This window comes from Scophthalmus maximus, chromosome 16 (genome assembly GCF_022379125.1).
Source record: "Scophthalmus maximus strain ysfricsl-2021 chromosome 16, ASM2237912v1, whole genome shotgun sequence".
Lineage (NCBI taxonomy): Eukaryota > Metazoa > Chordata > Actinopteri > Pleuronectiformes > Scophthalmidae > Scophthalmus > Scophthalmus maximus.
In genome coordinates, this window is record NC_061530.1 from 328,581 (window position 1) to 355,500 (window position 26,920).

At 42.1% G+C, this 26,920-nt stretch overlaps 1 protein-coding gene across 5 annotated transcripts in view; it reads right to left on the minus strand.

The window, feature by feature from the left end:
* Positions 1–2,290: 2,290 nt before the first annotated feature.
* Positions 2,291–26,920, minus strand: part of LOC118287458 (dnaJ homolog subfamily C member 13) — a 32,340-nt gene continuing 7,710 nt past the window's right edge. For 3 of the 5 annotated variants that reach the window (XM_035612672.2, XM_035612673.2, XM_035612674.2), the window contains exons 3-57: positions 23,702–23,777; positions 22,958–23,107; positions 22,347–22,388; positions 22,066–22,266; positions 21,745–21,951; positions 21,394–21,489; positions 21,201–21,292; positions 20,911–21,077; positions 20,195–20,274; positions 19,928–20,097; positions 19,798–19,830; positions 19,018–19,117; positions 18,814–18,921; positions 18,550–18,705; positions 18,402–18,458; positions 18,045–18,166; positions 17,844–17,919; positions 17,565–17,660; positions 17,332–17,472; positions 15,590–15,607; positions 14,658–14,740; positions 14,390–14,543; positions 14,141–14,244; positions 13,890–14,049; positions 13,717–13,779; positions 13,514–13,615; positions 13,271–13,375; positions 12,463–12,665; positions 12,276–12,360; positions 12,014–12,168; positions 11,437–11,482; positions 11,193–11,347; positions 10,877–11,078; positions 10,665–10,780; positions 10,458–10,536; positions 10,241–10,376; positions 9,909–10,093; positions 9,729–9,803; positions 9,533–9,652; positions 9,014–9,406; positions 8,818–8,931; positions 8,602–8,718; positions 8,242–8,419; positions 8,071–8,162; positions 7,882–7,981; positions 7,729–7,803; positions 7,538–7,650; positions 7,274–7,443; positions 7,136–7,178; positions 6,810–6,983; positions 6,544–6,723; positions 6,053–6,193; positions 5,814–5,957; positions 5,635–5,734; positions 2,291–3,277 (exon numbers count right to left, since the gene is read on the minus strand). In XM_035612672.2, the coding sequence (XP_035468565.1) occupies positions 3,180–3,277; positions 5,635–5,734; positions 5,814–5,957; positions 6,053–6,193; positions 6,544–6,723; positions 6,810–6,983; positions 7,136–7,178; positions 7,274–7,443; positions 7,538–7,650; positions 7,729–7,803; positions 7,882–7,981; positions 8,071–8,162; positions 8,242–8,419; positions 8,602–8,718; positions 8,818–8,931; positions 9,014–9,406; positions 9,533–9,652; positions 9,729–9,803; positions 9,909–10,093; positions 10,241–10,376; positions 10,458–10,536; positions 10,665–10,780; positions 10,877–11,078; positions 11,193–11,347; positions 11,437–11,482; positions 12,014–12,168; positions 12,276–12,360; positions 12,463–12,665; positions 13,271–13,375; positions 13,514–13,615; positions 13,717–13,779; positions 13,890–14,049; positions 14,141–14,244; positions 14,390–14,543; positions 14,658–14,740; positions 15,590–15,607; positions 17,332–17,472; positions 17,565–17,660; positions 17,844–17,919; positions 18,045–18,166; positions 18,402–18,458; positions 18,550–18,705; positions 18,814–18,921; positions 19,018–19,117; positions 19,798–19,830; positions 19,928–20,097; positions 20,195–20,274; positions 20,911–21,077; positions 21,201–21,292; positions 21,394–21,489; positions 21,745–21,951; positions 22,066–22,266; positions 22,347–22,388; positions 22,958–23,107; positions 23,702–23,777 (6,748 nt within the window). In that variant the 3' untranslated portion in view covers positions 2,291–3,179. The remainder of the gene's footprint in view (positions 3,278–5,634; positions 5,735–5,813; positions 5,958–6,052; positions 6,194–6,543; positions 6,724–6,809; positions 6,984–7,135; positions 7,179–7,273; positions 7,444–7,537; positions 7,651–7,728; positions 7,804–7,881; positions 7,982–8,070; positions 8,163–8,241; positions 8,420–8,601; positions 8,719–8,817; positions 8,932–9,013; positions 9,407–9,532; positions 9,653–9,728; positions 9,804–9,908; positions 10,094–10,240; positions 10,377–10,457; positions 10,537–10,664; positions 10,781–10,876; positions 11,079–11,192; positions 11,348–11,436; positions 11,483–12,013; positions 12,169–12,275; positions 12,361–12,462; positions 12,666–13,270; positions 13,376–13,513; positions 13,616–13,716; positions 13,780–13,889; positions 14,050–14,140; positions 14,245–14,389; positions 14,544–14,657; positions 14,741–15,589; positions 15,608–17,331; positions 17,473–17,564; positions 17,661–17,843; positions 17,920–18,044; positions 18,167–18,401; positions 18,459–18,549; positions 18,706–18,813; positions 18,922–19,017; positions 19,118–19,797; positions 19,831–19,927; positions 20,098–20,194; positions 20,275–20,910; positions 21,078–21,200; positions 21,293–21,393; positions 21,490–21,744; positions 21,952–22,065; positions 22,267–22,346; positions 22,389–22,957; positions 23,108–23,701; positions 23,778–26,920) is intronic. The other 2 variants (XM_035612676.2, XM_035612675.2) reach the window with 2 other exon arrangements.

Sequence of the window (26,920 nt, forward strand, 5' to 3'; positions counted from 1 at the left end):
TGAAATGCTTGTGCAGTTTGTGCAGTGGCAGACTGGGGTTGACTGACGGCAAAACCTGGTAAGGCCAAAGCCAGCCAAAAGTCAGAAAAGAGTCAGAGCAGGTATGTAAAATGTAGACTGATGAGAGGTGAGAGAGGGTGGAGGTGAAGCCGATAACAAAGGAGCTCTACAGGTGGACTACTGTATAGATCTGGACACAGATAAACACAACACAAGCTTTCCACTCACTCACAGTGTGGATTTAAAAATGAAATCATACTCTGCAGAAAGAGTGATTCATAAATAGAGAGAGAGACAGACAGATAGTGTCGGACGGGATGAAAGACTGATTGACCATGGAGGGTTTTATTGAAAACAATTTCATCTAATACTTATATGGACTATTTAATATCCCCCCCGAGAAACATATATGCAGACTATGATGTCAGCATCCAGTAATTCTGTCTGCTGACATCATAAAAAGACATCCCTGTGTTTTTTTGTGAGATGACTAAACCATTCAGCGTGGCTCTAAACAACTGGTTCAGATCTCCTCCCACTGTGATGTCACAGTTGCACTATTTTGGGGTAACCCCGCCTACAATCTGAGAATCTCCACTTCTCTGGTGAAGGGGCGTGACATTTCTTACACATTTTGAAAGCAGTTGACTAATCACAACAGACTGGGCCATCTGGCCAATCAAACCAGACTGGGGTTTATCGGGAGGCGGGGCTAAAATAAATCCAGGCGGAGGGAGAAAAGAGGAGCTTCAGGAATGGACAGTATGAGAACACTGATGCCTTTTCTGAACATTAGAGCATTTAAACCTTTTCAAGTGGTAACACTTGAACCTGAATGAGCATAATATGTCACCTTTAAACAATAATCGAGTGTATTTTAGAGAAATATTAATAAATAATAATAGATAAAATAATAAAAAATCATAATAGATATATGTATTTCAATGAAGGAAAATAAGTTTGAAAAAAAAAATAGAAACCCTATGATAGAAACCTATCTGTTTAATTATTTTGCAAATAGAGTACTGATTTACAAATTTCCGAGGTGTATTTGAAAGCACCATGATGTCCGCTACCGTAAGTTGCAATGCAGATGCGCAAAGGATTTTTCAGCAGGGGTCGCTGCTGATACCAAGTGGCTTGGCGCTCGGAGAAGTGGTACACTGATCCGTATCCAGACAGAAGGAGATCCCTGTCCGGCTGTAGCTGTCCCTTGATGAATATGCAAATATCATTCCAATGTATTTTGTGTTTATTCAAAGGGTTACATTGGAATCATATTTGCATGATGCAGATGATGATTCAACACAAATGTCAGCCTGGTACACAAACTGTAGTGGATCCAGGTGGTCCCGTACCAGGGGCCTGAGTTGCTGCAGGACCAGCCTCTCAGGGGTCCTGTGGTCTAGAGCTGAGCACTCGGACGACAAAAACTACCTAAAAGCTACAAAACTCAAATTCATACATCCGTCTTTTAAAATCGAGACCAAGCAGAAAATCAATATCCATCTTTCAGATATGAATTCACTCAAATAACCTTATTTTCTAAATTATTGAGGATACTATAGAATCTAATATTGGCAAAAAGGGACTGCTAAAATAATTTAAAACATATTGCTCCATCTAAAAACTGTTGAAAAATGCTGAATATTTGTATAATAAATGCTCAACTGGGTACAAATGTACTTATACTTTGAGAGCTTTTTTGTGCATATGACTTAATTATGTTTCATGCTTGTCTCCTTCAAATGAAAAATGACACTAGATCCTTCATGCAGACTACAATTGTTATTCAGGTTCAAACCCTTAAAAAGAGTAAGGAATATAATTTATAATGTTCTATTATGTTGGCACAAGTCTGTTATTGCATTTGCCCGACATGAAAATAAAATGTTGTGTTAAGACCTTGTCCACACTGTCAAGAATACAATTTTGGTGGGAAATACTTGGTTTAAGGGATGTTTGATTGGTTTTTGTTGTTGGATAAATGTCTATACACTGTATATTGAGTCTGGAAATGCTAAAATCTTAGTTATGTCCTTGTGTTTAATACATTAAAACCTTTAGATTCCTAGAATAATATTATTGTGTTTCATTGGTAACTGTGGGCCTGATAAGTTGGAAGCCATTTCTTAACTTGCAGGTACACAGCAGTTAATGGCGATTACTGAACTCTGAAAAGAATAAATGTAGTAATTGTTTGCTTTGGCAGAGAAAGAATTTTGATTGTTTGGAGAGTACATTAAACACAGCTTACACTTTCACAACACAAGTGTAAATACAAAAGAACAACACTGTGGGTTCCCTTTTATTCTTAAAATTTTATGTACAGGTGCGACCGATTTTTTTTTTAAATGTACATTCAATATAGAAAGTTTATATAGGTAATATTACATTAAACATTTCACAAATTGCACTAGTCTTTCACATAGATTCATAATCAGAGTCATTCGTCACATCTGAGCAGAAGCTCATTTCCTGTGGTTATTATTCTTTATAAATATTCTAGTGCTTTTTGCATTCTGGGGGGGGGGGGAATTACTTAAAAAAAAATGAGGCAGAGTGGGGAGCCTTCAAAGAGAGCGCAGAATGAAGTATGAATTAAGATCAGAGGAATAAGGAGCTGGACATTTAGAGATGAGTAGGTGGACAAGAGGTCAGCATCAGGCTGAGGGCGGTGTGGCACAGAAATCCTTCCTTTTCCAAGTGACAATCCATTATATAGACGAGTAAATGACATATTTATGCAAGAGGTAGGAAGCTTCTCTGCACAGATGTGTCACAAACAAGGCAGGTGAACAGGATTAAGGGATAAATGTAGCCAATCAGTATATAAGGAGGAGGATAATGGAGAAGAGACAATTACCCTATAATAAGCTTCAGTCATCTCATGAAAAAAAAATCTAGAGTAAAAAATATATTCATACAAAAAGTAAACTATTCTGTGTCATTGGACGAAGAAGAAAAAAAGCACAGAAACAAAACACATGTGGTCAAAGTATTTGTGGAGACTTGAGTGCCACTTGTAAGGGGAGAAGAGAGTGATGATGTCGGAGGTCCTTCTGGCCTCCGTCCTTCTCTCTCTCCCTCCCCTCGTCAGGGGAGTGGAACAGGGCCTCTCTCAGCTGCAGGGCAGGGCTGTGCCTGAGTGTGACCGTGTGTGTGTGTTTGTTTGTTTGTCAGCCCTGGTCTCCATTGTCGTTGTCCACTGGGGGTGGGACGCTGGGCATTACCGTGGTGCCAGTTCCAGCTGTAAGGTAACCTGCTACTCCTGGACCTGCAGATGAGACCAAGGCAGACATGATTCAGTGCCGGTGGGCATGGGCAGGATATGTACAGACCTTATGGTGAGCTACAATGTTGCACAAAACGTAAGGACATGAACTACTGACTGAAATGTTCCTGCTTTGGCCCAATGACCGGACAGCAAACTAAAAGTGTCATGTAACTCAACCTCCTCTCAGGAACTGAAAGGTGGCTGCAAGGCCCGTTCTCCAGAAACGGAAGTCATCAGGCCTCATGCAAGAACATTTCCTATTCTCTTCTTATCCTAAATGTCTCTTACATCCGTTTGTACAGTGAGTTCTTAAAAAACAGTCCACTTCGGATACAGGAAGGTGTGTAAATGACCCACGCTAACATTATGAATGCCACCGGTGTGTATTTGATTGAACATGCATAAGGAAAGATAATTAGCATACTTAACGCCCCAATAATACTGTATAGAGCTGCACCATCTGACAGACGCTGTTTTTATTTTGTTTTGGTTTGTTTTTCTTTACTTATATCTTGGTTGCTTTATTATTATTATTTTTGATTTTCAAGAAAATGGTTGGTAATGCTATATTTAAGGGTAACACGTGAGTAATTTATTTCCTTGTTTCTTTTCTTTACTTATATTTTGTTGCTTTATTATTATTATTCTTTATTATTTTTTGACTTTCAAGAAAATGGTTGGTAATGCTATTTTTAAGGGTAAAAAATGTGAGTAATTTATTTCCTTGTTTCTTTACTTATATCTTGGTTGCTTTATTATTATTTTGAATTAGTTTTTTTCTTTGAGGTGGGTGGATTTAATCGATAAGAAAAAAGGATAGGCATATATAAGCTTTTGCTTCAGCCTAAGCCTTTTCAGTCACTATTTACTGTTTGAGTTTAAACTGTGATATGTTTAAAATTATTGTTTTTTCTGATGACTGAATAAACAACAAAACAAACAAACAAACACACGCTGAAATAAAGAAGAAATGGCTCAATATGAAATGTAGATGGATGACTACAAGGAGGTCAAGGGGAAGTTTACATCACTTTGCATCAACAATGCGATGTTGCATTGACATGCTTTCTGCTGCTGGATCAGTGCACCTTCGTTCATTGCATATTATACAATATGCAGTATTTTAGATAAATGATGTGAAAATAGTTTGAATGGCAACAGTTAACAATTGTCATGTCAAGCTAGCAACTCCGTATGCGCCTTGCACAAGACACATGCCAACTGCGCTCTCCTGGCAGTCGCAGGTACATGACTACATTTTGGATTATATTAGAATTAGAATTGCAGCATAAAACAGAATAATTTGACTTGAAAAACAGCAGACTAATTGACGAGACTCCTGCCACAGGTCTGGACCACTTGTAAATTCTGTTTGTACTTGAATGAAAACTAAAAATATGAGAACATTGGTAAATGCGTTCAGTTCTTCTAAATCACTCATATGCATGAACAAATCTGTTCATACGAATGGTTCTTGCCTGAGGCCCAACGTTTGAAAAGGCTGTTATCGTATAGTGCATAGTATCTGTCCGTCCTGGGAGAGGGATCCTTCCCTTGTGATAGTTATCTTCTTGTAGTTTTTCCTCCCTCTAGTTGAGGGGTAAGGACAGAGGATGCTGCACCCTTTACAGATGCACTATGAGGCATGAACATGGGCTGTACAATACATTTTTTCACTAATCAAATTTTCCTTTAGGGGCATATAGCTCTTTGTACAACAAAATAACATACTTACATTGTATGACACTGAAAAACAAACAACTTTTGAATAATTCAGTTTTTTTAATGCACTTCTACACTATTAATATTATGATTGCAATTATTATTATTATTAATATTATTATTATTTTCACCTCAACTATTTTATGAATAACTTAGATGTAGTTGGTCAGTTGCGTTCTTACAAAGCCACCATAAACTCCTGAAAGTAGGGTGAGGTAGGAAGTTGATGAGAGAAAATAGCATGACAGTGCTGCAAAGATGGAAATTGAAAAGTCAGTGAGGGACAAAGACGGTGGTGAAGAAGCAAGGAGTGGCATTAGGATGGAAGTCAAAGTCTACCTGCATCAGAGCAAGATAAAGGAGGGCTGTGGGGGCCCAGCTCAGGGGTCTAGAGCCCCCCTCGCAGTGGGCTGCTGGCAGCCAGGAGAGAAGGAGTGGAAACCCCTGAGAGAGAAACAAGGAGAACAACCAGGAAGGGAAGGGCAGAGCCAGGAAGTTAGAGGAGTGGGAGTGAAGAGTCTGCCACCAGGTGTTTTTTTAGGATAAAGCAAAGCAAACACATTCAACCACAGCTAAGACAAAGACACACAGGACTTACCTTAGTTTGTTAAAACACTGTATCAGGAGAACTTTACCTGTCAGGTAACCTGCAGTCTGAGACTCTGAGATGAAAAGGTCATGTTTCTGGTCTTTGAAGGCACTCCACACTGAGGACCTCGCAAGGATTTCATTCACCTGTGAATCAGTGATCGTTGCAGATGAAAACAACGAGAGATGGAAAGAAAGCTTATTGGTTGTTAATCTTATACTGTACCTGTTCGCCGTACTGCAGACTGCGAGACATGGACTTAAGAGCCTTCACTATCTGGGCCTTCGTAGCTGAAGGGTTGTCTAATGTCTCCAGGCCGATACCTTCCAGTAACTTCAAGAGGTATGGAACCAGCTCCACTCTGAGTGCCTGTTCAGTTTGTCAACAGCAATATTAGTGAGGCTACAAGGTCATCTAGCGTGGTGTGGGGAGAAAAACCCAATACAAGAACGGTGACATTTTACCTGGGCGACCAGTTCTGTCTGCTCTTTCTGGAACATGCGGTTAAGAGCTTCACAAGCCAATCCAGCCATGTCTGCTCGAGCTTTCATCCCAGACATGAGGGGACCGATGGTCTCCAGAGAAGCCATGGAGCGTACACACAGCTAGACAAAACAGGAAAGCTCCAGTAAATGTTTCATGCTGTAAGCAAGGCAACGTCTACACTGAGCAGTGACGTGTTCAGAGTCAGGTCAAGCAGTGATGAGTGTACTGTACACATGAAAGCTGGGCTTGTGTTTCCTAATCATTTCCTGGAAACTTTAATTCCCTAAATATTGGCTGGTGGCAAATTGGCATATTACATTCATTATATAGAGAAGTAGAAATAATAACAATAATAGAAAAATATAGTTCATATTCCCGCGCTGATTACATCTCCAGATAAATACAGTTCTACTTTTAGGAAACTGTCTGTAATCAAATCTCGTCCAGTCGTTTGACTTTGGCCCCTCACCTCATTGTCTGACAGCACGTGGATGAGGCGGATGGAGCTCTTGGGCACGGCGTTGTTTTTGTGTTTGAGTACTGCCAAGATGCGAGGCAGGTGACCGAGAGGAGGAACCTGGTCGGCCAGCTGGCTCTGTGTGCTGAACAGACATACTGCTGCCGTGGTAACCGTCTCAAGGGCCTCACCCTGCAGGACACCAGAGACATCAGTAAAAAGTGTGAGGAAACAGAGTGAACGTACTTTGTTTCCGTTTCGTCGTAAAGCAGGCTCACATTGGGGTTGTTCTTCTCCAACAGCTCGGTCAGAGTCTCCAGCAGGGACACCAGGAACTCGCGGGGTTTGCGTAGGACCCACCCTGGCTGAGCAATGAAGATACGCAAGAAGACTCCACCCACTTCCAGCTCGCCCTGTCCTGATCCATAAGCCACCGTGAAATCCTCTGGTAACTGAGCACACAGAACAAAAATGTATTCTCATATTAAAATAACATCATCTATCCCGCTTTATCCTTTCCAGCAGGGGCTGGGGCCAATCCCAGCTGACATTGGGCAAGGGGTGGGGTTAACCCTGGACAGGTTTCAGTTATTAATGTACTTACTTTCCAGTTCACATCGGGATTATCCTTCTGCTGTTTAAAGTGTCTGTAAAAGATTTAAAATAACAGACAAATCTCATTAGACAGAAAGAATTCACATCCAGCAGCTATCAGTATAATGTCTCATGAAATGTGTCATACTCAAGCATCATCTCCCGGACAGTGGTGGACACTTTCTCCCTTGAGCCGTCGTTCCAGATGAGCTCAGGATTTTCATGTGTTCCCTCAAAGATGTGCACCGCTGCCTCGGCATTGTCCCGCATGGCGTCCATGAACACTCCAGGAAGGAAACGCATCAGAGTCAGACGCACCTGGCAGAGTGTAAATAATAATAATAAAGTACATGTCTTTATTAATTCATGAATTATGTTTTAAATTCACTCTTTTTTCCCACGTCAGACTGACCTTTGGCCCAACCAGCTTGTCTGAGGTCATCTTGGAAAAGAGCTCTGCAGTCTGTGTGCGAACCTGCGGGTGTGTGCAGTTACAGAAGAGGTCCAGCAGGTACATCAGGGCACCTGGACACAGACAGAGGAACTTGAACATCTGAGCATTCACAATTCACTCCACAGAATAAATGGGAGAATCACACTGACCTTTGGCCATTGCCTCTTTGACTATCTTTGTGTTAGAAGTCAGTGCATACAGGGTTTCCAGCACCATCTGCCTGCCTAGAAGATGCAAAGAAGGGTTTTACTCTGAAGATACAACACATTGTAGGACAGTGTGTCTTAACAGTGTCCTCTTACTGGAGGGGAGCGAGTGCAGCAGCAACAGAAGGTTGGACAACACCAGAGACTCAGCAATGTTGCTCACACATTCTTGGTTTGATGTCACTGTATTCACAACCTAAGGAAGAGAACAATATGATCAGAATGTAGGGACTGAAGCAATCAAGGTATTTATTATTCATTATAAAAAGAAGCGTTTATCTGTACCTCCAAAACCAGCTGCTGAACTCTGCCAGCTCCATGAACCCGCAACAAGGAGAAAAGCAGCTTGAAATGACCAATGCACTCGGACTCTGAACCTGTAATGAGACAGAGGTGCATGTTTAGACAACTAACCCATTGCATTCGTCTATCTGTTAACCAAGTGTTACATTTCACCAGGGTTGTTCTTGATGACATTGCGAAGAGCCTCTAAAGCCATCTCGGCGAAGCGCAGCCTCTCTGCATGCTGCTGGGATTCCACCTTGTTACTCTGACTCATGGCCAGTAGAGTGTGGAGGTACTGTGCCTGGGATCCCACATAGTCCAGCAGACTGGCTGCAAACGCCTTAGGATACTAAAAGCAGAGATGGATAAACAACATTACAGATTTTCATGTCTATTTCATGGTGAACATAAACCTAAATCTGGCTGTAGTTTCACACTGGAGGTCATGATCTGCTTCATGCTTTTGATACCTGCTTTGTTCCCTAAAAATCCCTGGAGAACAGAAGACATTGAGAAAGTTTTAACACTCACATCAAGTGGAAACGCTGGCTGCTCGTTGTAGACCCGCACAAAGATCTCCCCAACAATCAGCTCTTTGCTGTGATCATTGAACACAAATTCTGCACCGAAGCTTTTATCATTTTCTCCCTGTGGAGAGATCATATGATGGAGCGGATACACAAATAACTACTCATGTAAATCATTCCAACATAGCTCATCATAATAACAGATGTTCACCAGTCTTACCCTCTTTATGTTTCCCTCCTGTTGACCCTCAAGGAACTCCAGCAGCTCAGCTCGTGTTCCATTGTTCCAGATCAGATACGGATTCTCTGAGTTACTGTTCAGGAGCTTCAGGATCTAAATGCGAAAAAAGGATGTACAGAAGTTAGTCTCTGTAAGTAAATACTCTGGGGTGTTCCTGATCACCTGTTTAACAAACCTCAGCAGGAGATCCTGTTCCCATCTTCCTTGAGATGTATGGGGTCAACATGGCTGCTAAGCTCTTACGGATGGTGGGGTTCTCAGGTGTACCCTCGATGCCGTTGGTCTCTGAAACAGAATTGTTTCCCTCTGGGTTGTGTAGAGTTTGGCTGTAGCCTCCCAGGCGGCTGAGAGCGACTAAGCTGAGCTTGGCCAAGCTGTTTGCAACCTCCTGTTGGTTTGTGTCCTGGCTAGCCTGCACACCGCTCTCCTCCAGTGTGTAGTCGTAGTTGAAGAGGTGGACCAGCAGGTGCCAAAGCACACCAGCGTGGTACAGATGGGTCTGGAGGAAGAAGTCCACTGCGAAGGAGCTGACGCACTGGACTGCCAGCGCTGCAGTCTTTGGGAGGCCCTGAGAGAAAGGGAGGAAAAGAAGAGACAACATGAACAACTGCAGATAAAAAACGACAACTTGTAGTATGAGTCAACGTATATTTAAAAGCCTGGAAAAAATGAAGTAAAGATATCAGACCCTTACCTTTCCATAGAACAAGATATGACACAGGTCCCTGATGATATTGGGAAGTTCAATGATCTTTTCCCTGCATTCCTCAAACTGGGCTGCGACACTGTAGCACTTACAGATGTGCCCGCACACCTGTGGCACAACACAGTGTTGGTCCCAACAAGCAGTACAACCCTGTTGTGACTAGAGTGAATAGAGGTGATCATACCTTCACAGCCATGTCGGCAGGCTTACTGGAGGCAGTTAATACAGCAACACACCGAGAAAGAGCCTCCAACAACATCTGATCAAATATCACAAACAAGTCATCATTTATTCACACAACAGTGCTCTACAAGTATATAGACAACTGCAATGTTCCATTTTGAATGGTTGATATTACATGTACCTCAATGCCGTTCTCGCGACGCAACTCCTCTGCATTAAGAGCAGAGCAGTTGACTGTGTGGAAGGCCAGTTCAGCAGCAGCCGGGAGGAGAGGGGAGGTTTTAGAGAAGAGCTGCTCGTCCTCAGTCTCCATGGTGATGGTTTTGATGAGCATTGGGTAACCAGCATATTTGTAGGGTTCCAGTTCTGTTAATAGACAAAGAAGTGGTCAGAAGACTCACCAACACACATCTTCAAATTCAGTTCTTCACTGGAATTATCCATAAAAATGTTATTTGCAGATGACCAGGTAGAAAAAGCAGAGGGGTGAATCAGATGGATCTGATCTGATACCTTGTTTGTGTCGGTTGAACAGGATGCTCTGGGTTTTGAGGATGAGGATGATGTTTTCTGGGTCAGGCCCATCCAGGATTCGGGCAGACTTTGTGCAGAGGAACTCATAGGCTTTGTTGACTTTCTCAAACATGTCCTGAAGAAACAACACATCATGAGGATATTCTACATGCTTATGAACTGTACATATTATATCAGTAACCACTGTCATACACACCCTCCCCTCTGGGTTCTTGTCAGGATGGTACTTCTGAGCCAGTCTGAAGTAAGCTTTCCTGATTTTACTCTCCTCATGCCTGAAAAAAAAGTAATTGTGTCCATTATCAATTGACGAACCAAAACATATTTTTAAGAATTCTACAATCTAATAGTATATTTGAAAAGAGACAGATGATGGTGAAGTAATAAGTGGAAGGCCACTCACTGCCCCTGTCCTTTGGGGAGGTTGAGGACTTCGTAGGCATCTTCTACAGACATGGAGGGAGGCTTCTTCTCCACTTCTCTCTTCCAGGCTTCAAGAGTGTCTTTAAGCAGCTTCACCTGTAGTTGATAGTTTTGGATAACAATATTTAAAGAGTTTGTCTGAAAACTATAAGCAGGACATTGATAAGGAACTGAAAAAAGAAAAAGACGTACAGCATCTCGAACAGGCCAGTTAGGGAAGCGGGTGGTGTCACATAGATGTCTGAGGTAGTAGATGTTACAGAAGAGCTCGTTGTCCAGCTGAGGGAAGCTGATCACAGGGATGGGGCAGTATTGGTAGAGGGCCCGTGTGTTGCTCTGCAGCCTGGGGCTGAAGTCAGCGACGTGGGCTGCTATCTTCTCAATCATCATGCGCCTAAAACAGAAAGTATAACAATTCCTCTAAACCAGATGGTGGCTTTAAACTGTTGAACTGGACATTGCCTTTAAGAGTAGACGCTAATTAAAAATGACAGAAACTAATTTCTACCTCATCTCGCTGCTCCAAATGGCCTCGGGTGTATCAAATTCCCCAAGAAATATCTCAGAGAAACGCTCGGCCTCGTAGTTCTCCAGGTAACACACCATTGCCTCAGGCAGCACCGGTCCCAGGACACTACGCTGCACTATGTCCTGACCCTTCGACTGTGCAGAGGGAAATGGGCTGATGTCAGGTTGAATTCAGAGGATACAAGTCATTTCAATTTAGACTGGAAGAAATAAACCAACTTTACCTCATCTGATTTGAAGGCTTGCTTCAGGTGAGTGTACTTCAGGAACCTAACATCACAAGAATGTCTTGGAGGTTAACAAGCGTTTTTTAAAGAAGAAAACCCCTGTCTCTGATTGAATGACAATTTCATCAGATAAGAGTGAGAGAAAATGTTTTCATTCATTAATGGAAGAAATGGATGATTTATGGCAATAGTTATGACCTAACTGATACTTGGATGTTTGTTATGGTATCTTAAGTATGACTGTTTTCGTTTCCTTTTACAACTATGATTGTAAGAATCTTGACTGAACAAAATGTTTGGTTATATGCACAAAACAAATAAAGACTAAATTAAAAAAAAAAAAGTATCCCTAACCCTAAAAAGAATAAGAATTTCATCCTATTTACCTTAGTTTTCTCCTCATCAACCCATTTTCAACATTTATGAACAAGAGCCCAAATATTAAATTATTTAATGTTAATGGATCAATCATTATTGAGTAATACAAAGTATTAATCTGTCAATTATATTGGGTTCATACCAATTAAACAATACTTATAATGATCATCTTCAGAATTATTCAGGACTTGGTCACCTTGCTACAGGAAGCACATTGGAACCTGTGTACATCATGATGAAGAAGAAGACTCCAGTTAAATAGAGGCGCTGCAGATTGGGGTTGTCTTGAATCACCAGGTACAGAACATTTGCAACTTTTTCCACCAGAATGGGGTCGAAGGTCAACAGCAGCTGAAATGACAAAGAAAAAACAATGGACGACCATCAAGAGGTTGTTCAATTAGATTCAGCAAGAGTAAATATGACAATCTTCAGGAATCATATGAGATTCAAATTACCTGGACAATGTGTGGGAGACAGGCATTGTCACTGATCATCCTCTTGATTTTAGGTAAAGGACGGATAATTGCATTATCTTGGTCCCTGAGTAAAAAAGAAATCAACAGGCATCTTATAGCAAAGTATACAAAGAACAAAGATTAAAATTTATAATGCTCATCAACAGACATTGTGTGTGGTCCCCACCTGCTGGGGTAGTAGGAGCACATGGTGATGAGCATGTTAAGGATTAGTGTAGCCAGATCCGACTCATTCATCACTGCCTGTCCAGTGGCGAGGAGGCACCACTTCAGCTGGGGAATGGCCTGCAGAGGGCGCCAACCATCCATGCCCTGAGCCCAGCAACGGGTCTTTGCTGTCAGGACGCCCGTGTTCCAAAACTCCTGCATCTTTATAAAAGTTTAAGTCAAATTTTATACCACAGATATGCAGGGGTGGTTGCTGTAAAAGAAAGTCAAAATCCACATGAAAAAGAAAATGCACACAGATGTGTCCTCTCAAATGGTCTAGCATCAAGACCCACCTTTTGCCTCAGACATGAAGTCCCGACCCAAATTTCTGAAAGTTGTTACCCACCACAAAATCCGTATTTAATATATTGGGTGTGATATTTGCGTTTAGCCATGTTTACAAATGCTCGAGAGCGCGTGTTACTCTGACCCATGCGCATTTGTGTCCTTAAAAATAAAGCGCTACATCAACAAAAAAAATCTTTAATGTTATTCCGTAGATTTGTTGTGTTTTGTGGTTTATATCATTTATGAGGATTTTTTGTTGTATTGTTAAATTTAATTTAAAATGGCCTTGTGACCCACTTTTGGGTCGCGACCCACCAGTTGAGAATCACTGCTCTAGACAACATCACATTACATTAACTAGCCAAAATGTTAGAAAGGCATTTTAATTCAACTTTATTATATTTTGACAAGCTGTTGTTAGCAGGGTTTTGTTTGATTCTTCAGTGAAAGACTGGACTTTTAAGATGATTACATACCTCCTCAAAACTGAAAGGTCCTCTTCTTTCCTTGTCTGCGTTACCAAAGTACCACTCTTTCTCACTCTCCCTCTTCATGTCTGGCGCTGCCTCCAGCACATTGCTCTGTGGAAATGAAGAAGACAAATTCATTAAAAGATTTTCATGCTTGGGTCACTGTTGATAACAACATCTGATGTCAGGTGTGATCGATCATTCTATTCATAGAATTGAACTCAAAAAGCACAGGAGCAATGTCTCTACCTGCAAGGGCACAGTAGCTCTGTTGGTATGCAGATGGGCCAAGGTCAGCAGGTCCACCAAGATACGTACTCCATTAGAGTCCATCACCTCCTTCACATTTTTCTGCAGAATAAAAAATGAAAGGACAAATCAAAACACAAAAAAAGACATGAGGGTGAAATGAACATGCAACCCCAAAGGCACTGTTGCTTTTATTATCGTACCTTATTGAGAATCAGTCTGTTGAGGAAGAGGATGAGTCGGTCTCTCTCCAGTTTGTCTGTACACTTTAACCACAGAAGTGAATTTCAGATTTCACGATTAATTAAAAGACATAAAAACAGTTGCCTTGATGTAACTGTGTAAAAACTTGCAGTGTCAGTTTCCCAGTACTCACTCGGTCCAACATGCCCACAATGTATTTTGTATCTGTGAAGGGGCCAATCTCCTCACAGCACTTGCCGTAGACGATGGCGAGCGCCTGCAGACACAAGCACTTCATCGTCACTTTGGGTGTAAGCAGAAAGCGATGGTAGAGCTCGTTAAAGAACTCATATCTGAGGGAAAGAAAGGGAGAAATAACTTAAATCATCAGATGATAATGATGATATTAGTACAGTTGGGTTGGTTGTTGTATTGCAGTCTTACGATCTCTTGATGGCACTCGAATCTTCATTTTCATCCTCCTCAAGAAGAAGACGCAGATAATAATCCCCAATCTTTATCTCGTCTGAAAGGCACTCATATTTCACCTGCAAATAATGAGTAGTATTAGATAACAATATACTGGTTTAGTCAAACCCTCCAGTGTATTATGCATATTGATGGTTACATTCAAATGGGAACTAATCCTATCCAGACATCAGTGGGTGCAACATGCTCGATCTGAGCACAGACCTCAAACTCCTGGTGGTTCCAGGAGATGACGGTGGCGTTGCCCAGCTCGCGATCCACACCGAAGGCGCGCATTTCCCCCTCGAGAGCGTCGCGCAGCTCCTCCCTTGTCTTCAGGTTCCAGATGAGGTTGGACCGTGCATGGTCGACCTGAAATCTTGAGAAGAACAAAAAAACAAGTAAGGGAAATAACTGATACAATACATAATCTAATAACATCATAGGCCACAAATTGGGGTTAGTATAGCTCTCTGTATGGGGCATGTCATACCTGTAGTAGAAAAGCTCCCAGTTGGCTTCAATCTTTATTCTCTGCCTTCTTTTCCTCAGGATGACGGGCTTTTGGTTTGGGTTCTAAAAACAAATGTCAGACACAAAACCATGTCAGTTGTGTGTATCTTCTTCACCTTCTGGCAGGAGTTGAAATGGCGACAACACAAGCAATATTTTACACAGACAAGGACACCAGAAATAAATGGCACCAGCGTGGAAAAATGAAAACTGTTTTTCAGAATGGAGAAAATATTAGGACAATGAGACAAAAAACACAATCTTTAAAAAATATATCAACATTTCACCGACAGAGAAAGTCAGTTAATGAAATACAAAAACCAAGATGGGATCCCAAAATTGGGTGCGTTCAGTAATTCCCCCAGAGTGAGTGAGCATTTAAAATAGCTTTTTGAGGCATTTTCTGCTTTTCAAATTTAAGACTGCAATTCCTATAGATATGTTGCTTTTTTTTGGTAAATATGACATTGCTGAGTAGGCCCTAAGTTGCATGTAACTCATTCCTTGCAGGTTAAACATTTTTCTCTGTCTTGACATAAAGCAATACAACAATTTTCCTGAAGTGAGTAACGAAAAACGAAAGATACCACTAGAGACTCCAGTCCAGGCTTCTTGGCAAAGGCCTGATCATTTATCAAGTCTCAAACGAAGCGTGACAATGATCTCCTGATAAAAGACACAAAAGGAACAGGTCTTCTTTTGACAGCAGGAAGTGAAGAGACGTGTTCAAATCTATGCTTTTGTTATCTATTGTGTAATATCTTATTTAAAAACTGCAGATGCCAGTCGGTCATAACCTGGCTGAATTAACAAACACAGTCCACATGCCACATGGAGATGGAAAAATGTTTTGGTCAAGAGAAAGAATATGGAAAGAAGACGGCATGGATCCCATAGGTCAGTCCTACTTACCAGGTTATTTCTGTCCTGCTGCATTGTTTGACAGCAGAGACACCACACAAGACAAGGGAGGGCAGAGACAACACAGAGATTATTGTTCTATAGATCAGACAGAGGGGTCAAAGGTCACTGATGCAAACACATCTATCACTAAATCTGACAATGCACTACATTCTTTTCCAAGACTATCTAATGGACTGCTAAAAGGTCATATACAGTGAGCATGTGGTGTACAGATGAAATACTGGATGTGTAAATGCAAGCTTATCAAAAGACACAGTTGATCAACTTCAGCCATTTTGAGTAATTCAAGGAGGTAGAAGGTTGAAGGTAGAATATTTTTTTAGAAACGTCAGAGAACAGGCAGCGGCAAGCAACAGTTGACAGCTGACATTGTAAATGGACAAAGGCTGAACGATTAATTGCATTTGCGATAATATTGCGATATGATAAAACGTGATTTTCTAACCGCAATGGACGCGATTACACGGGTCACGTTATACGCGAACGAATGGAGCACTCGGTTCCAAGAACAAGCATCAGTCACGCTGCACTATAACTTGCTGCGCAATGGCCTCAAGCTCGACAGAACAGTCGGAAACTGATACAGCGGAGACTTTAGCCTCGAAAAGGAACAGCATCAGGTGTTGTGCAGAACATGCCGTGCTACCGTTGCTACTTCACGGGGCAACACCACCAACCTGTACCAGCGCTTGGCACAGCACCACAGCAGCTACATGACAAGTGTACGGCCAACAAGTCAGTGAAAGTAGTGACGAACACAGAACCACACGAGAGTTGTTTGAGACTGTTACTCCGTATGAAAATGTCTTACATGGCACCGTGAGGGGACGAACACCACGACTATTCCCTCGTTACAGAGACAGACTGCTAACAGAGAGAAAGCTCTCTCTCTCTCCCCTTCTCCTCTTCAACACATCTCGCTCTCTGTCAGTGTGCATGTGTGCGCGCGGGCGTGCTAATTATAATCGCAAATCAAATCGCGATCGTAATATCTGTTAGAATAATCGCAATTCGATATTATCCCCAAATGGTTCAGCCCTAAAATGGACTGTATTTATAAAGTCTGATTCACCCATTCAGGCACACATTCATACATCGCTTCCTTTCACACATCACTCATACACTGCCAAAGAGCCGTCAGGGGCAATTTAGGCTCATGTGTCCTACCCAAGGACACTGTCATGCGGACTGGGGATTGAACCATCAACCTTCTGGCCACAACAGACTATGGTGCACAGACACATACACGTGTAATGGAAACGTTTTGTCACACCTAAATAGGAAATATCATCAAGCACTAACCACGAGGCCAAAAACCCCAAGTCATAGTGTTAAGGTGTCGAGGAGTGATGTGTACACACTGCACACAGTGCTGTGAGGTGCGGTCCGCACTATTGGTTTTGCTGAATTTTACAAAAAGTGTATTGGAATAAAATCACGTACTGCCCCTTTAAATAGACTGTATATGAAAAGCTGCAAATGCAAGTTGAATAGTAAATATGCAAGATGCGGTACAATCAAACTTATGCACATACACAGTCCCCACAAGATCAGGCAGCATCAGCTCTGGCAGCATTTTCCAAGCAAAAGGCAAAACAGCCGCGGCTGAAAAGTATGTTGTGTTTGGCACTGGATTCTGCATCAGCAGCAGCAACAGCTAGACACACCAGAGCAGCAGTGAGGAGAGCAGAAGCTTGTCTGATCCCTTTGTAAAGTAAAAGAACACTCACCTCCTTCTGTGCTATGCCCATCTTATCTCTCCAGTGCATCAGCACTACATCAGCCTTCTCCTTGGCAAACTTCTCCACCTCTTTGGCTGCTTTGCCTGCTATCCGCTGCCACTCAGGAACTTTGTTTCTGTTCAGCTGATCCTATGGAAAACAAATATAAAGCAACAATTATATTAAACAGAAGAAAAATTCCTTGTTGGGATTTTTTCTGTGTGATGTGTTTGTCTGCATACTGTGGCGATTTTCAAGTTGTCACGGATGTGCATCCTGTCCACATCTCTCTCTGGAACTGGGTCGGGACTGTCCAGGTAAGCCAGCAGGCCTGTTGGCTAGGAGCACAGTGAGAGAGGAACACAAGGTGGAATGGTTAAGGACTCAAACAGGATGTGCAAGCTGCCAGAAAAAAATCATTGGATTACATCCTTGAGAATTTTACCTGTACCACCCATGTTACACTAAGAGCTCCTGCCATGAGTATTGGACAGGCAGGTTTGGCTGATTTGGAGGCTTACCAGAATCCGCTTCAGGAGGTTCATGGCAACAGGGTTCTCTGCTGTCCATAGTCCCACCAGGTGACGACTCAGTTGTCTGATGAAGAAACATCTGATGTAAGCAACTGAGCCTTGTGATATTTGTCAGAAAATATGCAGAAGATTATTGGTGAATTGTAAGTGGAGACTTGGAGTGTTAGTGCGTATTCATTGAGGTTGGACCTGTTGGTAAGCATCCTCTGATCAGAGCTGATGGTGAACAAAGATGTGTGCAGATGCCTTGGAAGAGCCCCTTCGCTCAACGCCAGCTCCTGCATCTTAGTGGCTATTTCCTTGTCTCCCTCCTAAAACATATTTAGGGTATTATTATTATCATAAAGCATAAACACACACACACACACACACACACACACACACACACACACACACACACACACACACACACACACACACACACACACACACACACACACACACACACACACACACACACACACACACACACACACACACACACACACACACACACACACACACACACACACACACAGTAGAACACTATCCCCCAGAAAGACTCACCTCAATAATGGCCTTCATTACAAGCCCAGCTCCCTTCACTATGGCCATTGAGGGATGCTATAAATTAAAACAACACATCTCATATGAGTTATAGAACTAACATTAACATGGCAGATGGTTTTATTCAACCATATGTCAAGTCAACAACCTGGAAGAGTTTGAACAAGGTGCGTCCATTTGATGCAACCATTTCAAGCAGCATGTCAAACTGCTGCCCCTCAGTGGTTTCACTGTAGGGGGCGCAGAGGGCAAATGTTAAGAAGTCCAGTAAGGAGCTGATGACCAGAGCTCCTGTTCCATGGTCCTGGAAAAAATAAGCATAATGAAATAAAAAAATGACAACTTTTAAAAACATGTAAGATCCGAGTTGCCTTATAGCCCGAGCTGGTGCTGACAATAAAAAGAAATGTACCACGTTCGTGATAAATTTTTCAAGGAGGTTTTCCAGGAACTTCTTCGACGACAGCAGAGATGCCTTGTTCAGCTGCTCCTGCCTCAGGTCATAGTCATCGTGCATCGGCTGGAGGAAAAGGTGAAAGACAGGTCTCAGTCAAACACCGAGAAGGGATTTAATGGACACATGTTTCTACGCTTGTTGATGTTAAGTCATACTTACACACATAAGGGCACAGAGCATGTCTATAGCCGCATGTGTCACACCATTGTTGTTCCTTTTTAAAGCTTTTACCGTCTTTACTCCCAACTTTTCCCTAAACCTAGAACACATAAAACATACATTGACAGATTTAGTAACACTACTACATGGACCATGCATTGAAAATGTGAGGAACTTAAAAACAATACAAATACTGTATTATTCAAAGAGGTCTGGGGTGGATGCACAAAGAATTCATTGCTTAAGAGGTGGCTTCTTTCTTTTGCTCATCAACCGTCACATTTTTCTACTGAACTACTGAGGTTACCATCATCAAAGAGGATTTCCTTAAAGCAAGAAGAAACCATTTCATTGGAATTATAGTGTCTGTGTCTTTTGGCACCAAACTACTGCAGCAATGAATTTTTCAGGAAAACCAATTCTAGCTCATTTGCTCCACAGGAACAAGGAATAAACAGTAAATACAGTTACTCTCATACATCTCAGTGATCCAGGAAGATGAAAAGTTTCTAGAATATATGTGATCTATAGATGTGTAAAGGATAGAAGGAACATTGCAAATACTGTGAGAGATGTAGAAGAATGAGTGGATGAAATGGCAAGATTAGAAGGCAGACAGCTCAACTGAACAAAGAGACATGACCTGCCTCTAAAAGGCCTGTGAAAACAGAAGAGAGAAAGGCTGATCATCAGACAGCTAAGAAGAGCTCTGGAGAAGAATGAGAAGGAGAAGAAGTAGACAGACAAAGGGCAGACTGAGATGTATGGATTGATATTTACGTTGCATCTGTGAGTCCAGACCCTTGACCAGACCTTGGAATGACAGAGCATGCCTGTTACCAGCAGCTCAAAAAAGTACATTTTGAAGAAATAAAGCGAGAAGATGAAGCAGAGTATGCTGCGTCCTTACTTTGGCAGCTGGGTGAAAGCCTGGAAGCCAGCCTTGGAGGCTACCAAGCGTCGGATGGCCTGGAAATGGCTCTCCAGCTCGGTGTTAAGAGTGGGCAGCTCAGCCTCCTGGGATAAAAGAGCTAGGATGGCATTGTTGATGAGCTTCTCCTTGTTCTCAGAGAAAAGACCCTGAAGAGAACAGAGAGCCAAACCAAGATGAAGATGGAGATGGGGAAATGACTAAGCAGATGGGCAGACAAATCACACAGGAGCTGAACACACTCACATCTTGGGTTACTGCATGCAGCACTCCACTGTAGGATATGTTGGCATTGAATCTGAACACTGCATCTGCAAAGTTTCCATCTGAGCAGAGGAAGGAGGGGTGGAATCATTCAACAAAAGAATATATCACCTGGAAGCTTGAACAACACTAGTCTACAGCCATGTTAACAGTTGTCAGGCTACACCTACACACAGCATAACCCAGAACTGATGTGGAGTCACAGAGTGATAAAACAAAAAAAATGACTGCCATTTAGAAGGCACACAATTCTGAGCCTCCACCAGTCTCAGTAGATGGAATACATTCAGATTATAGGTACGAGTTATTAAACAACCTTCTGGGTTTTTCAGAGGTCAACGGGTATTTATTTTCCAGTAAATCGTATCTTATTGCAGGGACTCCAATATAATGGTAATACATGAGTAGCAAACACCGGGGCAAGCACACTGGTGTATTGATGTAAATGTACATGTCCCAATTAGCAGGCTACTATGCTGCTGTTAGCATGCTGTGAACTGCTGTTTAGCACTGAACACCTCGTCATAATGCTGGATGAAAAAGACATTCAGATCATCCTCTAGGGTCCATTAATGAAAAATAAGGGATGTGAATCCATCTGAAATTGTTGAAATGAAAAATAGACTTGCATATAAATGGATGTGTGCACATGATATCAAATCAATTTAGCAGGATAAAGATGAAGGGCTCTGACTCACTAGGAGGTGCTGCCAGGAATTTGAGATGCAAACTCTCCACCTCCTCATCTACAGGCATGCTCAGTAGGCCCCACCTCTGCCCTCGCTGCGTGGGGGCCATCTTGACACACACGTCCCTGTTGCCTGACGCACGGACTCCATCAAGTAGGCTGGCTAACAGTGAGTCCCTACACAAACACATCAAAACGCATTTAGTTAAATGCATTACATTGATAACTCATCTTGTAAACGATGTAAAATAGTATAAAAACACACCACACATTCAGAACGGAAGTGTTCCATTTGTGTACCTTTCTGTGGAGGAGAACTTTCTGATCTGACCTCGGATGAATTCAACTGTGAACACCTGAGGGTTGTCTACATCACAGATGAGAGCAAATACCTGAAGGGAGAGAAAACATGATGAGAACAACGGTTCTGGAAATCAATGTTAAAGCCTACAATTGTTATGACTTGATGCTCCTTCAGTTTCCAAGTGTTTACCTCTCCGAAGGGTTTGATGGTGACTATGTTGTACGAGGCTGGGTCTCTCTCCACCAGACATGTCTCTGTCAGTGCCAGGATGCGTTTAACGGGTTCCTGGAGGAGGTCAACAGAAAGCAAAATGGATACGTGATCATGTTAACCAAACTGACAGTACAGTACAGTATATAGTACGTCCTCAGGAGACAATTTAAATGTAGAAATAAGCAATCAAGTGGATAGTGATTCTATTCACAATTAAATATTAACTTATCAAAGTAAACAGGCATCACAAACATTTGGTGGCACAAAAAGTAACCATTGGAAACATGGAGCCTGCAACAGAAAGGAGGAGAAGCAAAGTGTTCTGACCGGGTGGCGAGGGGTGATCTTTTGCACCACAAACTCGGCTAGCGAAGTGATGCTCTCATCTGAGCTGTACTTCCCCAACCTGTCAGTCACAAAGCCCTCAAAGGTCAGAGCCTCCTTCCTCAGTCGTAGAGTGATGCCAATGAAGTTCCCAGCATGCTCTATAGCGCTGCGGATGATTTCATCTCGGTTCTCTGAGGCAAACAGATGCTGAGAGACAAAGGGGCACAGGAAAAGGGAGAGAAAGGAAATGTTCAGTTTGCTAAGAGAGAACATATCAGACGCACAGAAGCATGAGAACACACACACTCCATAAATGCTCACCAGCCTGCTGAAGCCTCCATAAAGGATGCAGAATCCTCCCTGGTAGTCAGAGAGCTCAACAAAGCCCTCTACATTCCGATAGTCATAAGAACACACCACTCGGTTAGTGTGGGGGTCAATCTGATCGATGCCGCCTGGCGTCACCTCTAAACTCACAGGCTTCCGTGTATCACTCCAGTGGTGCTTGTAGCAGTTGTAACGCTGTTGGAGAGGACAGGTCGTGAGACATGATTAACAACTCAGGTTTCTTCAATTTCATTTGAATAGACTGTAGTACTTACTCTGCCAGTTATCTTTCCTTCTGAAAATTCTGTTCTAAATCTCTATGGGTGGAAAGAAAGAAAGATGTTTTACAAATCAGTTATATGGGGAAATACTCAGCCTTGTTGCTGTTTTCAAACACCTCAGCAAAACAAGTGTTTTTCTTCCCAACAAAAAACTGTCTGCTATCACAGTGAGACACAAGCCAGTGCGTTCCACAACAGTACTCAATGAAGTCCAGCCAGTGACTCAACGTATTTCCTCAAGTAGTGACCAGGGCTTTAATCAGCAGAAGATAATGGGTTAGGGGGTTAGGAGGTTAGGGGTTTAGGCGGTTAGGGCACCCACAAATGCACGTCTTTCATGCAAAAACCCTGCAGTTTTCAGGAGCCATCCCTGCCCTCACTGTGTGCTTGTTCACAGGGCATTATTACATACATATTAAAAAGTTAGCATTGCCTGATAGTAGAGAAACTTGATATAATATGCAATAATTATGATGAGTGTATATGAAGGAACAGTGGCAGACTGCGGAGATGTCCCTGGAACCCCGAGCTGGCCTGCAAGTCCACATACCCTTGAAAGTGAATCCCACACCGTGTGTTGAACAATCAGAGAGTTTTGCCCTTACCAGTGCTTCTGTGAGTAGCTCTGTCCGGTGCTCTGTCGAGAACTTGAGCGTTTCGGACTTCTTGCCACTTCCTTTGCGGAATGTGAGGTTGAACTCTGTTCCCTGACCTTTTCCTACTGGACCGATACCGCAGATGTCTCCATAAGGCCACTGGAACAACACAGATATGAACACACTGGTGAGGTCACACAAACAAAGTTCAAACATGAACAAAGATGCTATGGCAAGTGCCACAACTTTGAAAACTGGTAAGTGGTTATAAAGTTGTGGCTGATGGTGTATAATAAATGTTTTATTACGAATTATAATAAAGTGTCTATAAATGTATTTGTTAACAAGCGTAACTCCTGTGACCACCCATAATTGGAGGCTGGTGTATAAACAGATATTGATAAACCCAATTGAAATAATATAAAACATATTCATAAATCATAATTGCTGATGAATACAGTACATCAATAAAACACTTAATATGTCCGTATACATGTGTACAACTTCATTAAAGTGTGTCAACACTTGGCGAGGACACGCAGCAAAGGGTCGGGGTGGAGTGGAACCCGCGGCCGCTTCAGGAGGACTCAAGCCTCCGTATATCCTTATGGCACATTTCTAATCGGTGCAAAAACATGCTGTTGCACATTCATTGCAGAACTGAGAGCTTAGCATATTAAAAAGGCTGAGCAAAATAAGTTAAATGGAGCCAAAACAGCACATTCCTCTTTGACAAGAAGCATGCATACTGACCTGATTTGTTACTTCTAGCGTGGTCGGGTTGTAAGTAGTTATGCCATGTGTGCCCACAGAGAAGACTCGCTTGTACCTTGAACACAGAATTGGGATGCATCAGAAACAAAACTTACTGTACCCATCATCAACTGCAAATAGAAGCAACACCTACAACAGCACAGCAAGTGGCGTGACATTAGCAGTGGATGTTAAATGTTAAATATGTCGGATACAGATCCTGTTAGCTCTGAGCATCACTTGATTAACTCCAAATGGATCTCATGACATATGACTGAGCCCTCCTCTGGGGTCCTGATGAGTCAACGACAGGTGGCATCACAATGTCCACCATCAGTCTCCAGAAATTTAATGAGCCAATGACTGAGATGATGCAGTGTGAAAAGATGACGACGAGGGAAGATTATCAACTGACACCTCACCTGATCATACAGCGCTTCCACAAACACATTGAGACACTGTCGGCACAGCTCAGGTGCTAATTGGGTTGAAGTGTCTTGCCCAAGGACACTTCAACATGCTGACTGGAGGAGGCCTGGATGGACCCAACAACTTGGTCTCCTGAACAACAGCCACCAAGTACAAGACTGAAGTAATGCAACTGTGGTTTCTGAACATTTCCCCATCAGATGCTCTCTTTATTACCATGGAATTTGTTTCTGCCTATGTATTTATCATATTAGGTCTGTCTCTCTGATTGTTAAATGATCACAACTTATTGTATACTAGCAGTTCTGTGATGAGTAACTCTCTGACACTGAAACAACTCTTCATTGGAACTGTTACGGGAGGGGGCTTTCTTCATCGTAGGAACTGGGAAGGAAGTGTGAAATTCTGTTTTGCCAATCCTTCTGCATGTTGCGCTCTCTGAAGTGAGAGTATGTGTGGTGAGAGCATGCAGGCATGACCATGTGTGGTTGATCACTGTGATCACAGTTCCAGGTATGGATGTAACCCTAAACCGATCCTGATACGAGTCATTTCATATTCAGTATCTTCCGACGCTTGTATTTTCCTAGATAACACAGTTTTACAGTGCACACTTCAAGAACATTAAAGTTTTTTTAAATCAATATAATGTATATGCTTGAAGTTTTTAGATGTGGACAGTTTTAGCTGAAGCAGAGTGTGTGTTTAAGTGTTAAATGGCAGGGTCACATGTCTTTTCAGTCTTTTAGCACCTCCACTGCACACTCAAAATGCTGATGTGGCTCCTTTTTATCTTGATAGGTCTTGTGATGATACCACTCAGGCAACTAGACCTATCAAAAGGCAGAGTTAAAGAGAGTCAAACTGAGAGGACACTTCCACATGATGCATTTGTACTCATGTACATGTGCTTAACACAAACGGACACGATGGGCAGAGCCCTGAGGCAAGGCCCAAGTGGAATATTTCATCCAGCCAACTCCAACGGTCAGTCTCCATCCTTTTATCTTTTTATAAACATTTCATGTCATCTTTAGATACCGTCCCAATTCGAAAGCCTAAAGAAGTTCACTCACTCTGTCCTAATCATCTCCTCTCCACTGTCCTGATCTAAGGGTGCTGTCTCAAACAAATGTTGACCTTGGTGTTAAGCGGCTGGCACAACTTGGTGTCAGCACAAACCTAGTAAATGATTCATTCTCTGTGGCTTCCCCTCGAACTCTACAGCAGCACAAAGGCAATATCTGACCCTCTCTGGGATGTTTTAACTGCACTGTACCTTCTCTTTGTGGCAACACCCTATGCTCTATGGCAAAGCCAGTCACTGTAATAGATTTTCAACAAGTGTGCAGAATGTAGATGAAGACGATTGGGCCGTTTGTTGTTCTGATTTGAAACATTTAATAGCAGTCTGTCTTTGAAAGTAGAAGCATGCATCATAACTTAGAGATAATCATTAGGATCATTCCTTTGAACAAAAGACTGACTTTATGATTGAAGCATGCTAAATACTATTTAAGAAACCATGCACCAACAGCAGCATAGCAAAGTGAAGTAGTGAAAATTACTAAGGAGCCGATAGATAATTCCAGAAAATGAGTATATTTATTAGGAATTTAAATAACCTTCTGATCTTTACAACTCCGGCTGCTGAGTGGAAGATTTCCATTCATACAAAGATAATAATTAAATAAATGTGCAAAAGACTATGTGTTAGGTAATCCAGCAAACATATTGTTCATGTTGACCGTCATGCATGGAAGATCACTGTAGTTGTAATCAGGGGCGGACGGGCCATGTGGACGTCTGTGGGCCAGGCTGGTATTCTTGCATGTTTTGTCTTGTTGTGCACGTAACGGTGGTCTGCCAGTCGAATGCTGTGCTGTGTGTGTAAACCTCACTCGCCCACACGTTTAAATGCTAGCGACAGGCTCACATACTGTACCAAAGGTTGGTGATTTATCCCAGTTTAAATTGCTCACGACATGGTGACAAACTCATATCATTTCACGCCATATGAAAACAAACAGGAATTTATCAATTCTATTGTTGCTACGTGAATCTGCACAATCAGTGGGGGTGGGCCTATTTGGGGGGAGGTCCTAGGACGTTCTTGTAGTCCCAGTCCGTCTCTGACTATATTATGATTTGTGACAGTGATATGGTTCTTTTACTCTTCCATTAGGAATGATACTAACACTTTCCATCACACATACAGGAAAACATTTGTTTGACCCTGTCTGGTTCTGCTCACATTGTCTGTCATATGTACAACATATTACTTTGGATTGAACATTGTATTGATCTGGTGCGCACTGTCTAAGTTACTGTTGTTAACGTTTATTTTGATTTGAATTTTGTACTTCTGTACTCTCCCTTTACTCTGGTGGGGGTATGTGCAGGGGGGGCTGCTCATTCTTTGTTTGGTAGAGAGGACAACATTTATTGGAGGGATCATTGTGATTGCTTTCATATGTAAGACTCAATAAAAAAAGTTGGGGAAAAAATACAGAGATACTGTAAAGGCTGTCTGTAAAGCATTCCCCTCCACTACCAGGTTTTCAAAATGTATTACAACCAACTTCCTATATCTGACCACTCCTCTTTAAACAAGGCAGGATCAATTCTGATATAAAGGCTTTGTACAACCAAACAAATCTCAATTTCTCACAAAGAAGAAAGGTTTGTATAACTACAAACAACTTTAGGACAACTGCATAATCCTCTAACCAAGACTGAACAAACACTGGATTACATGGATGTAGAGAGAGACGGAAGGGGAGCTGAATG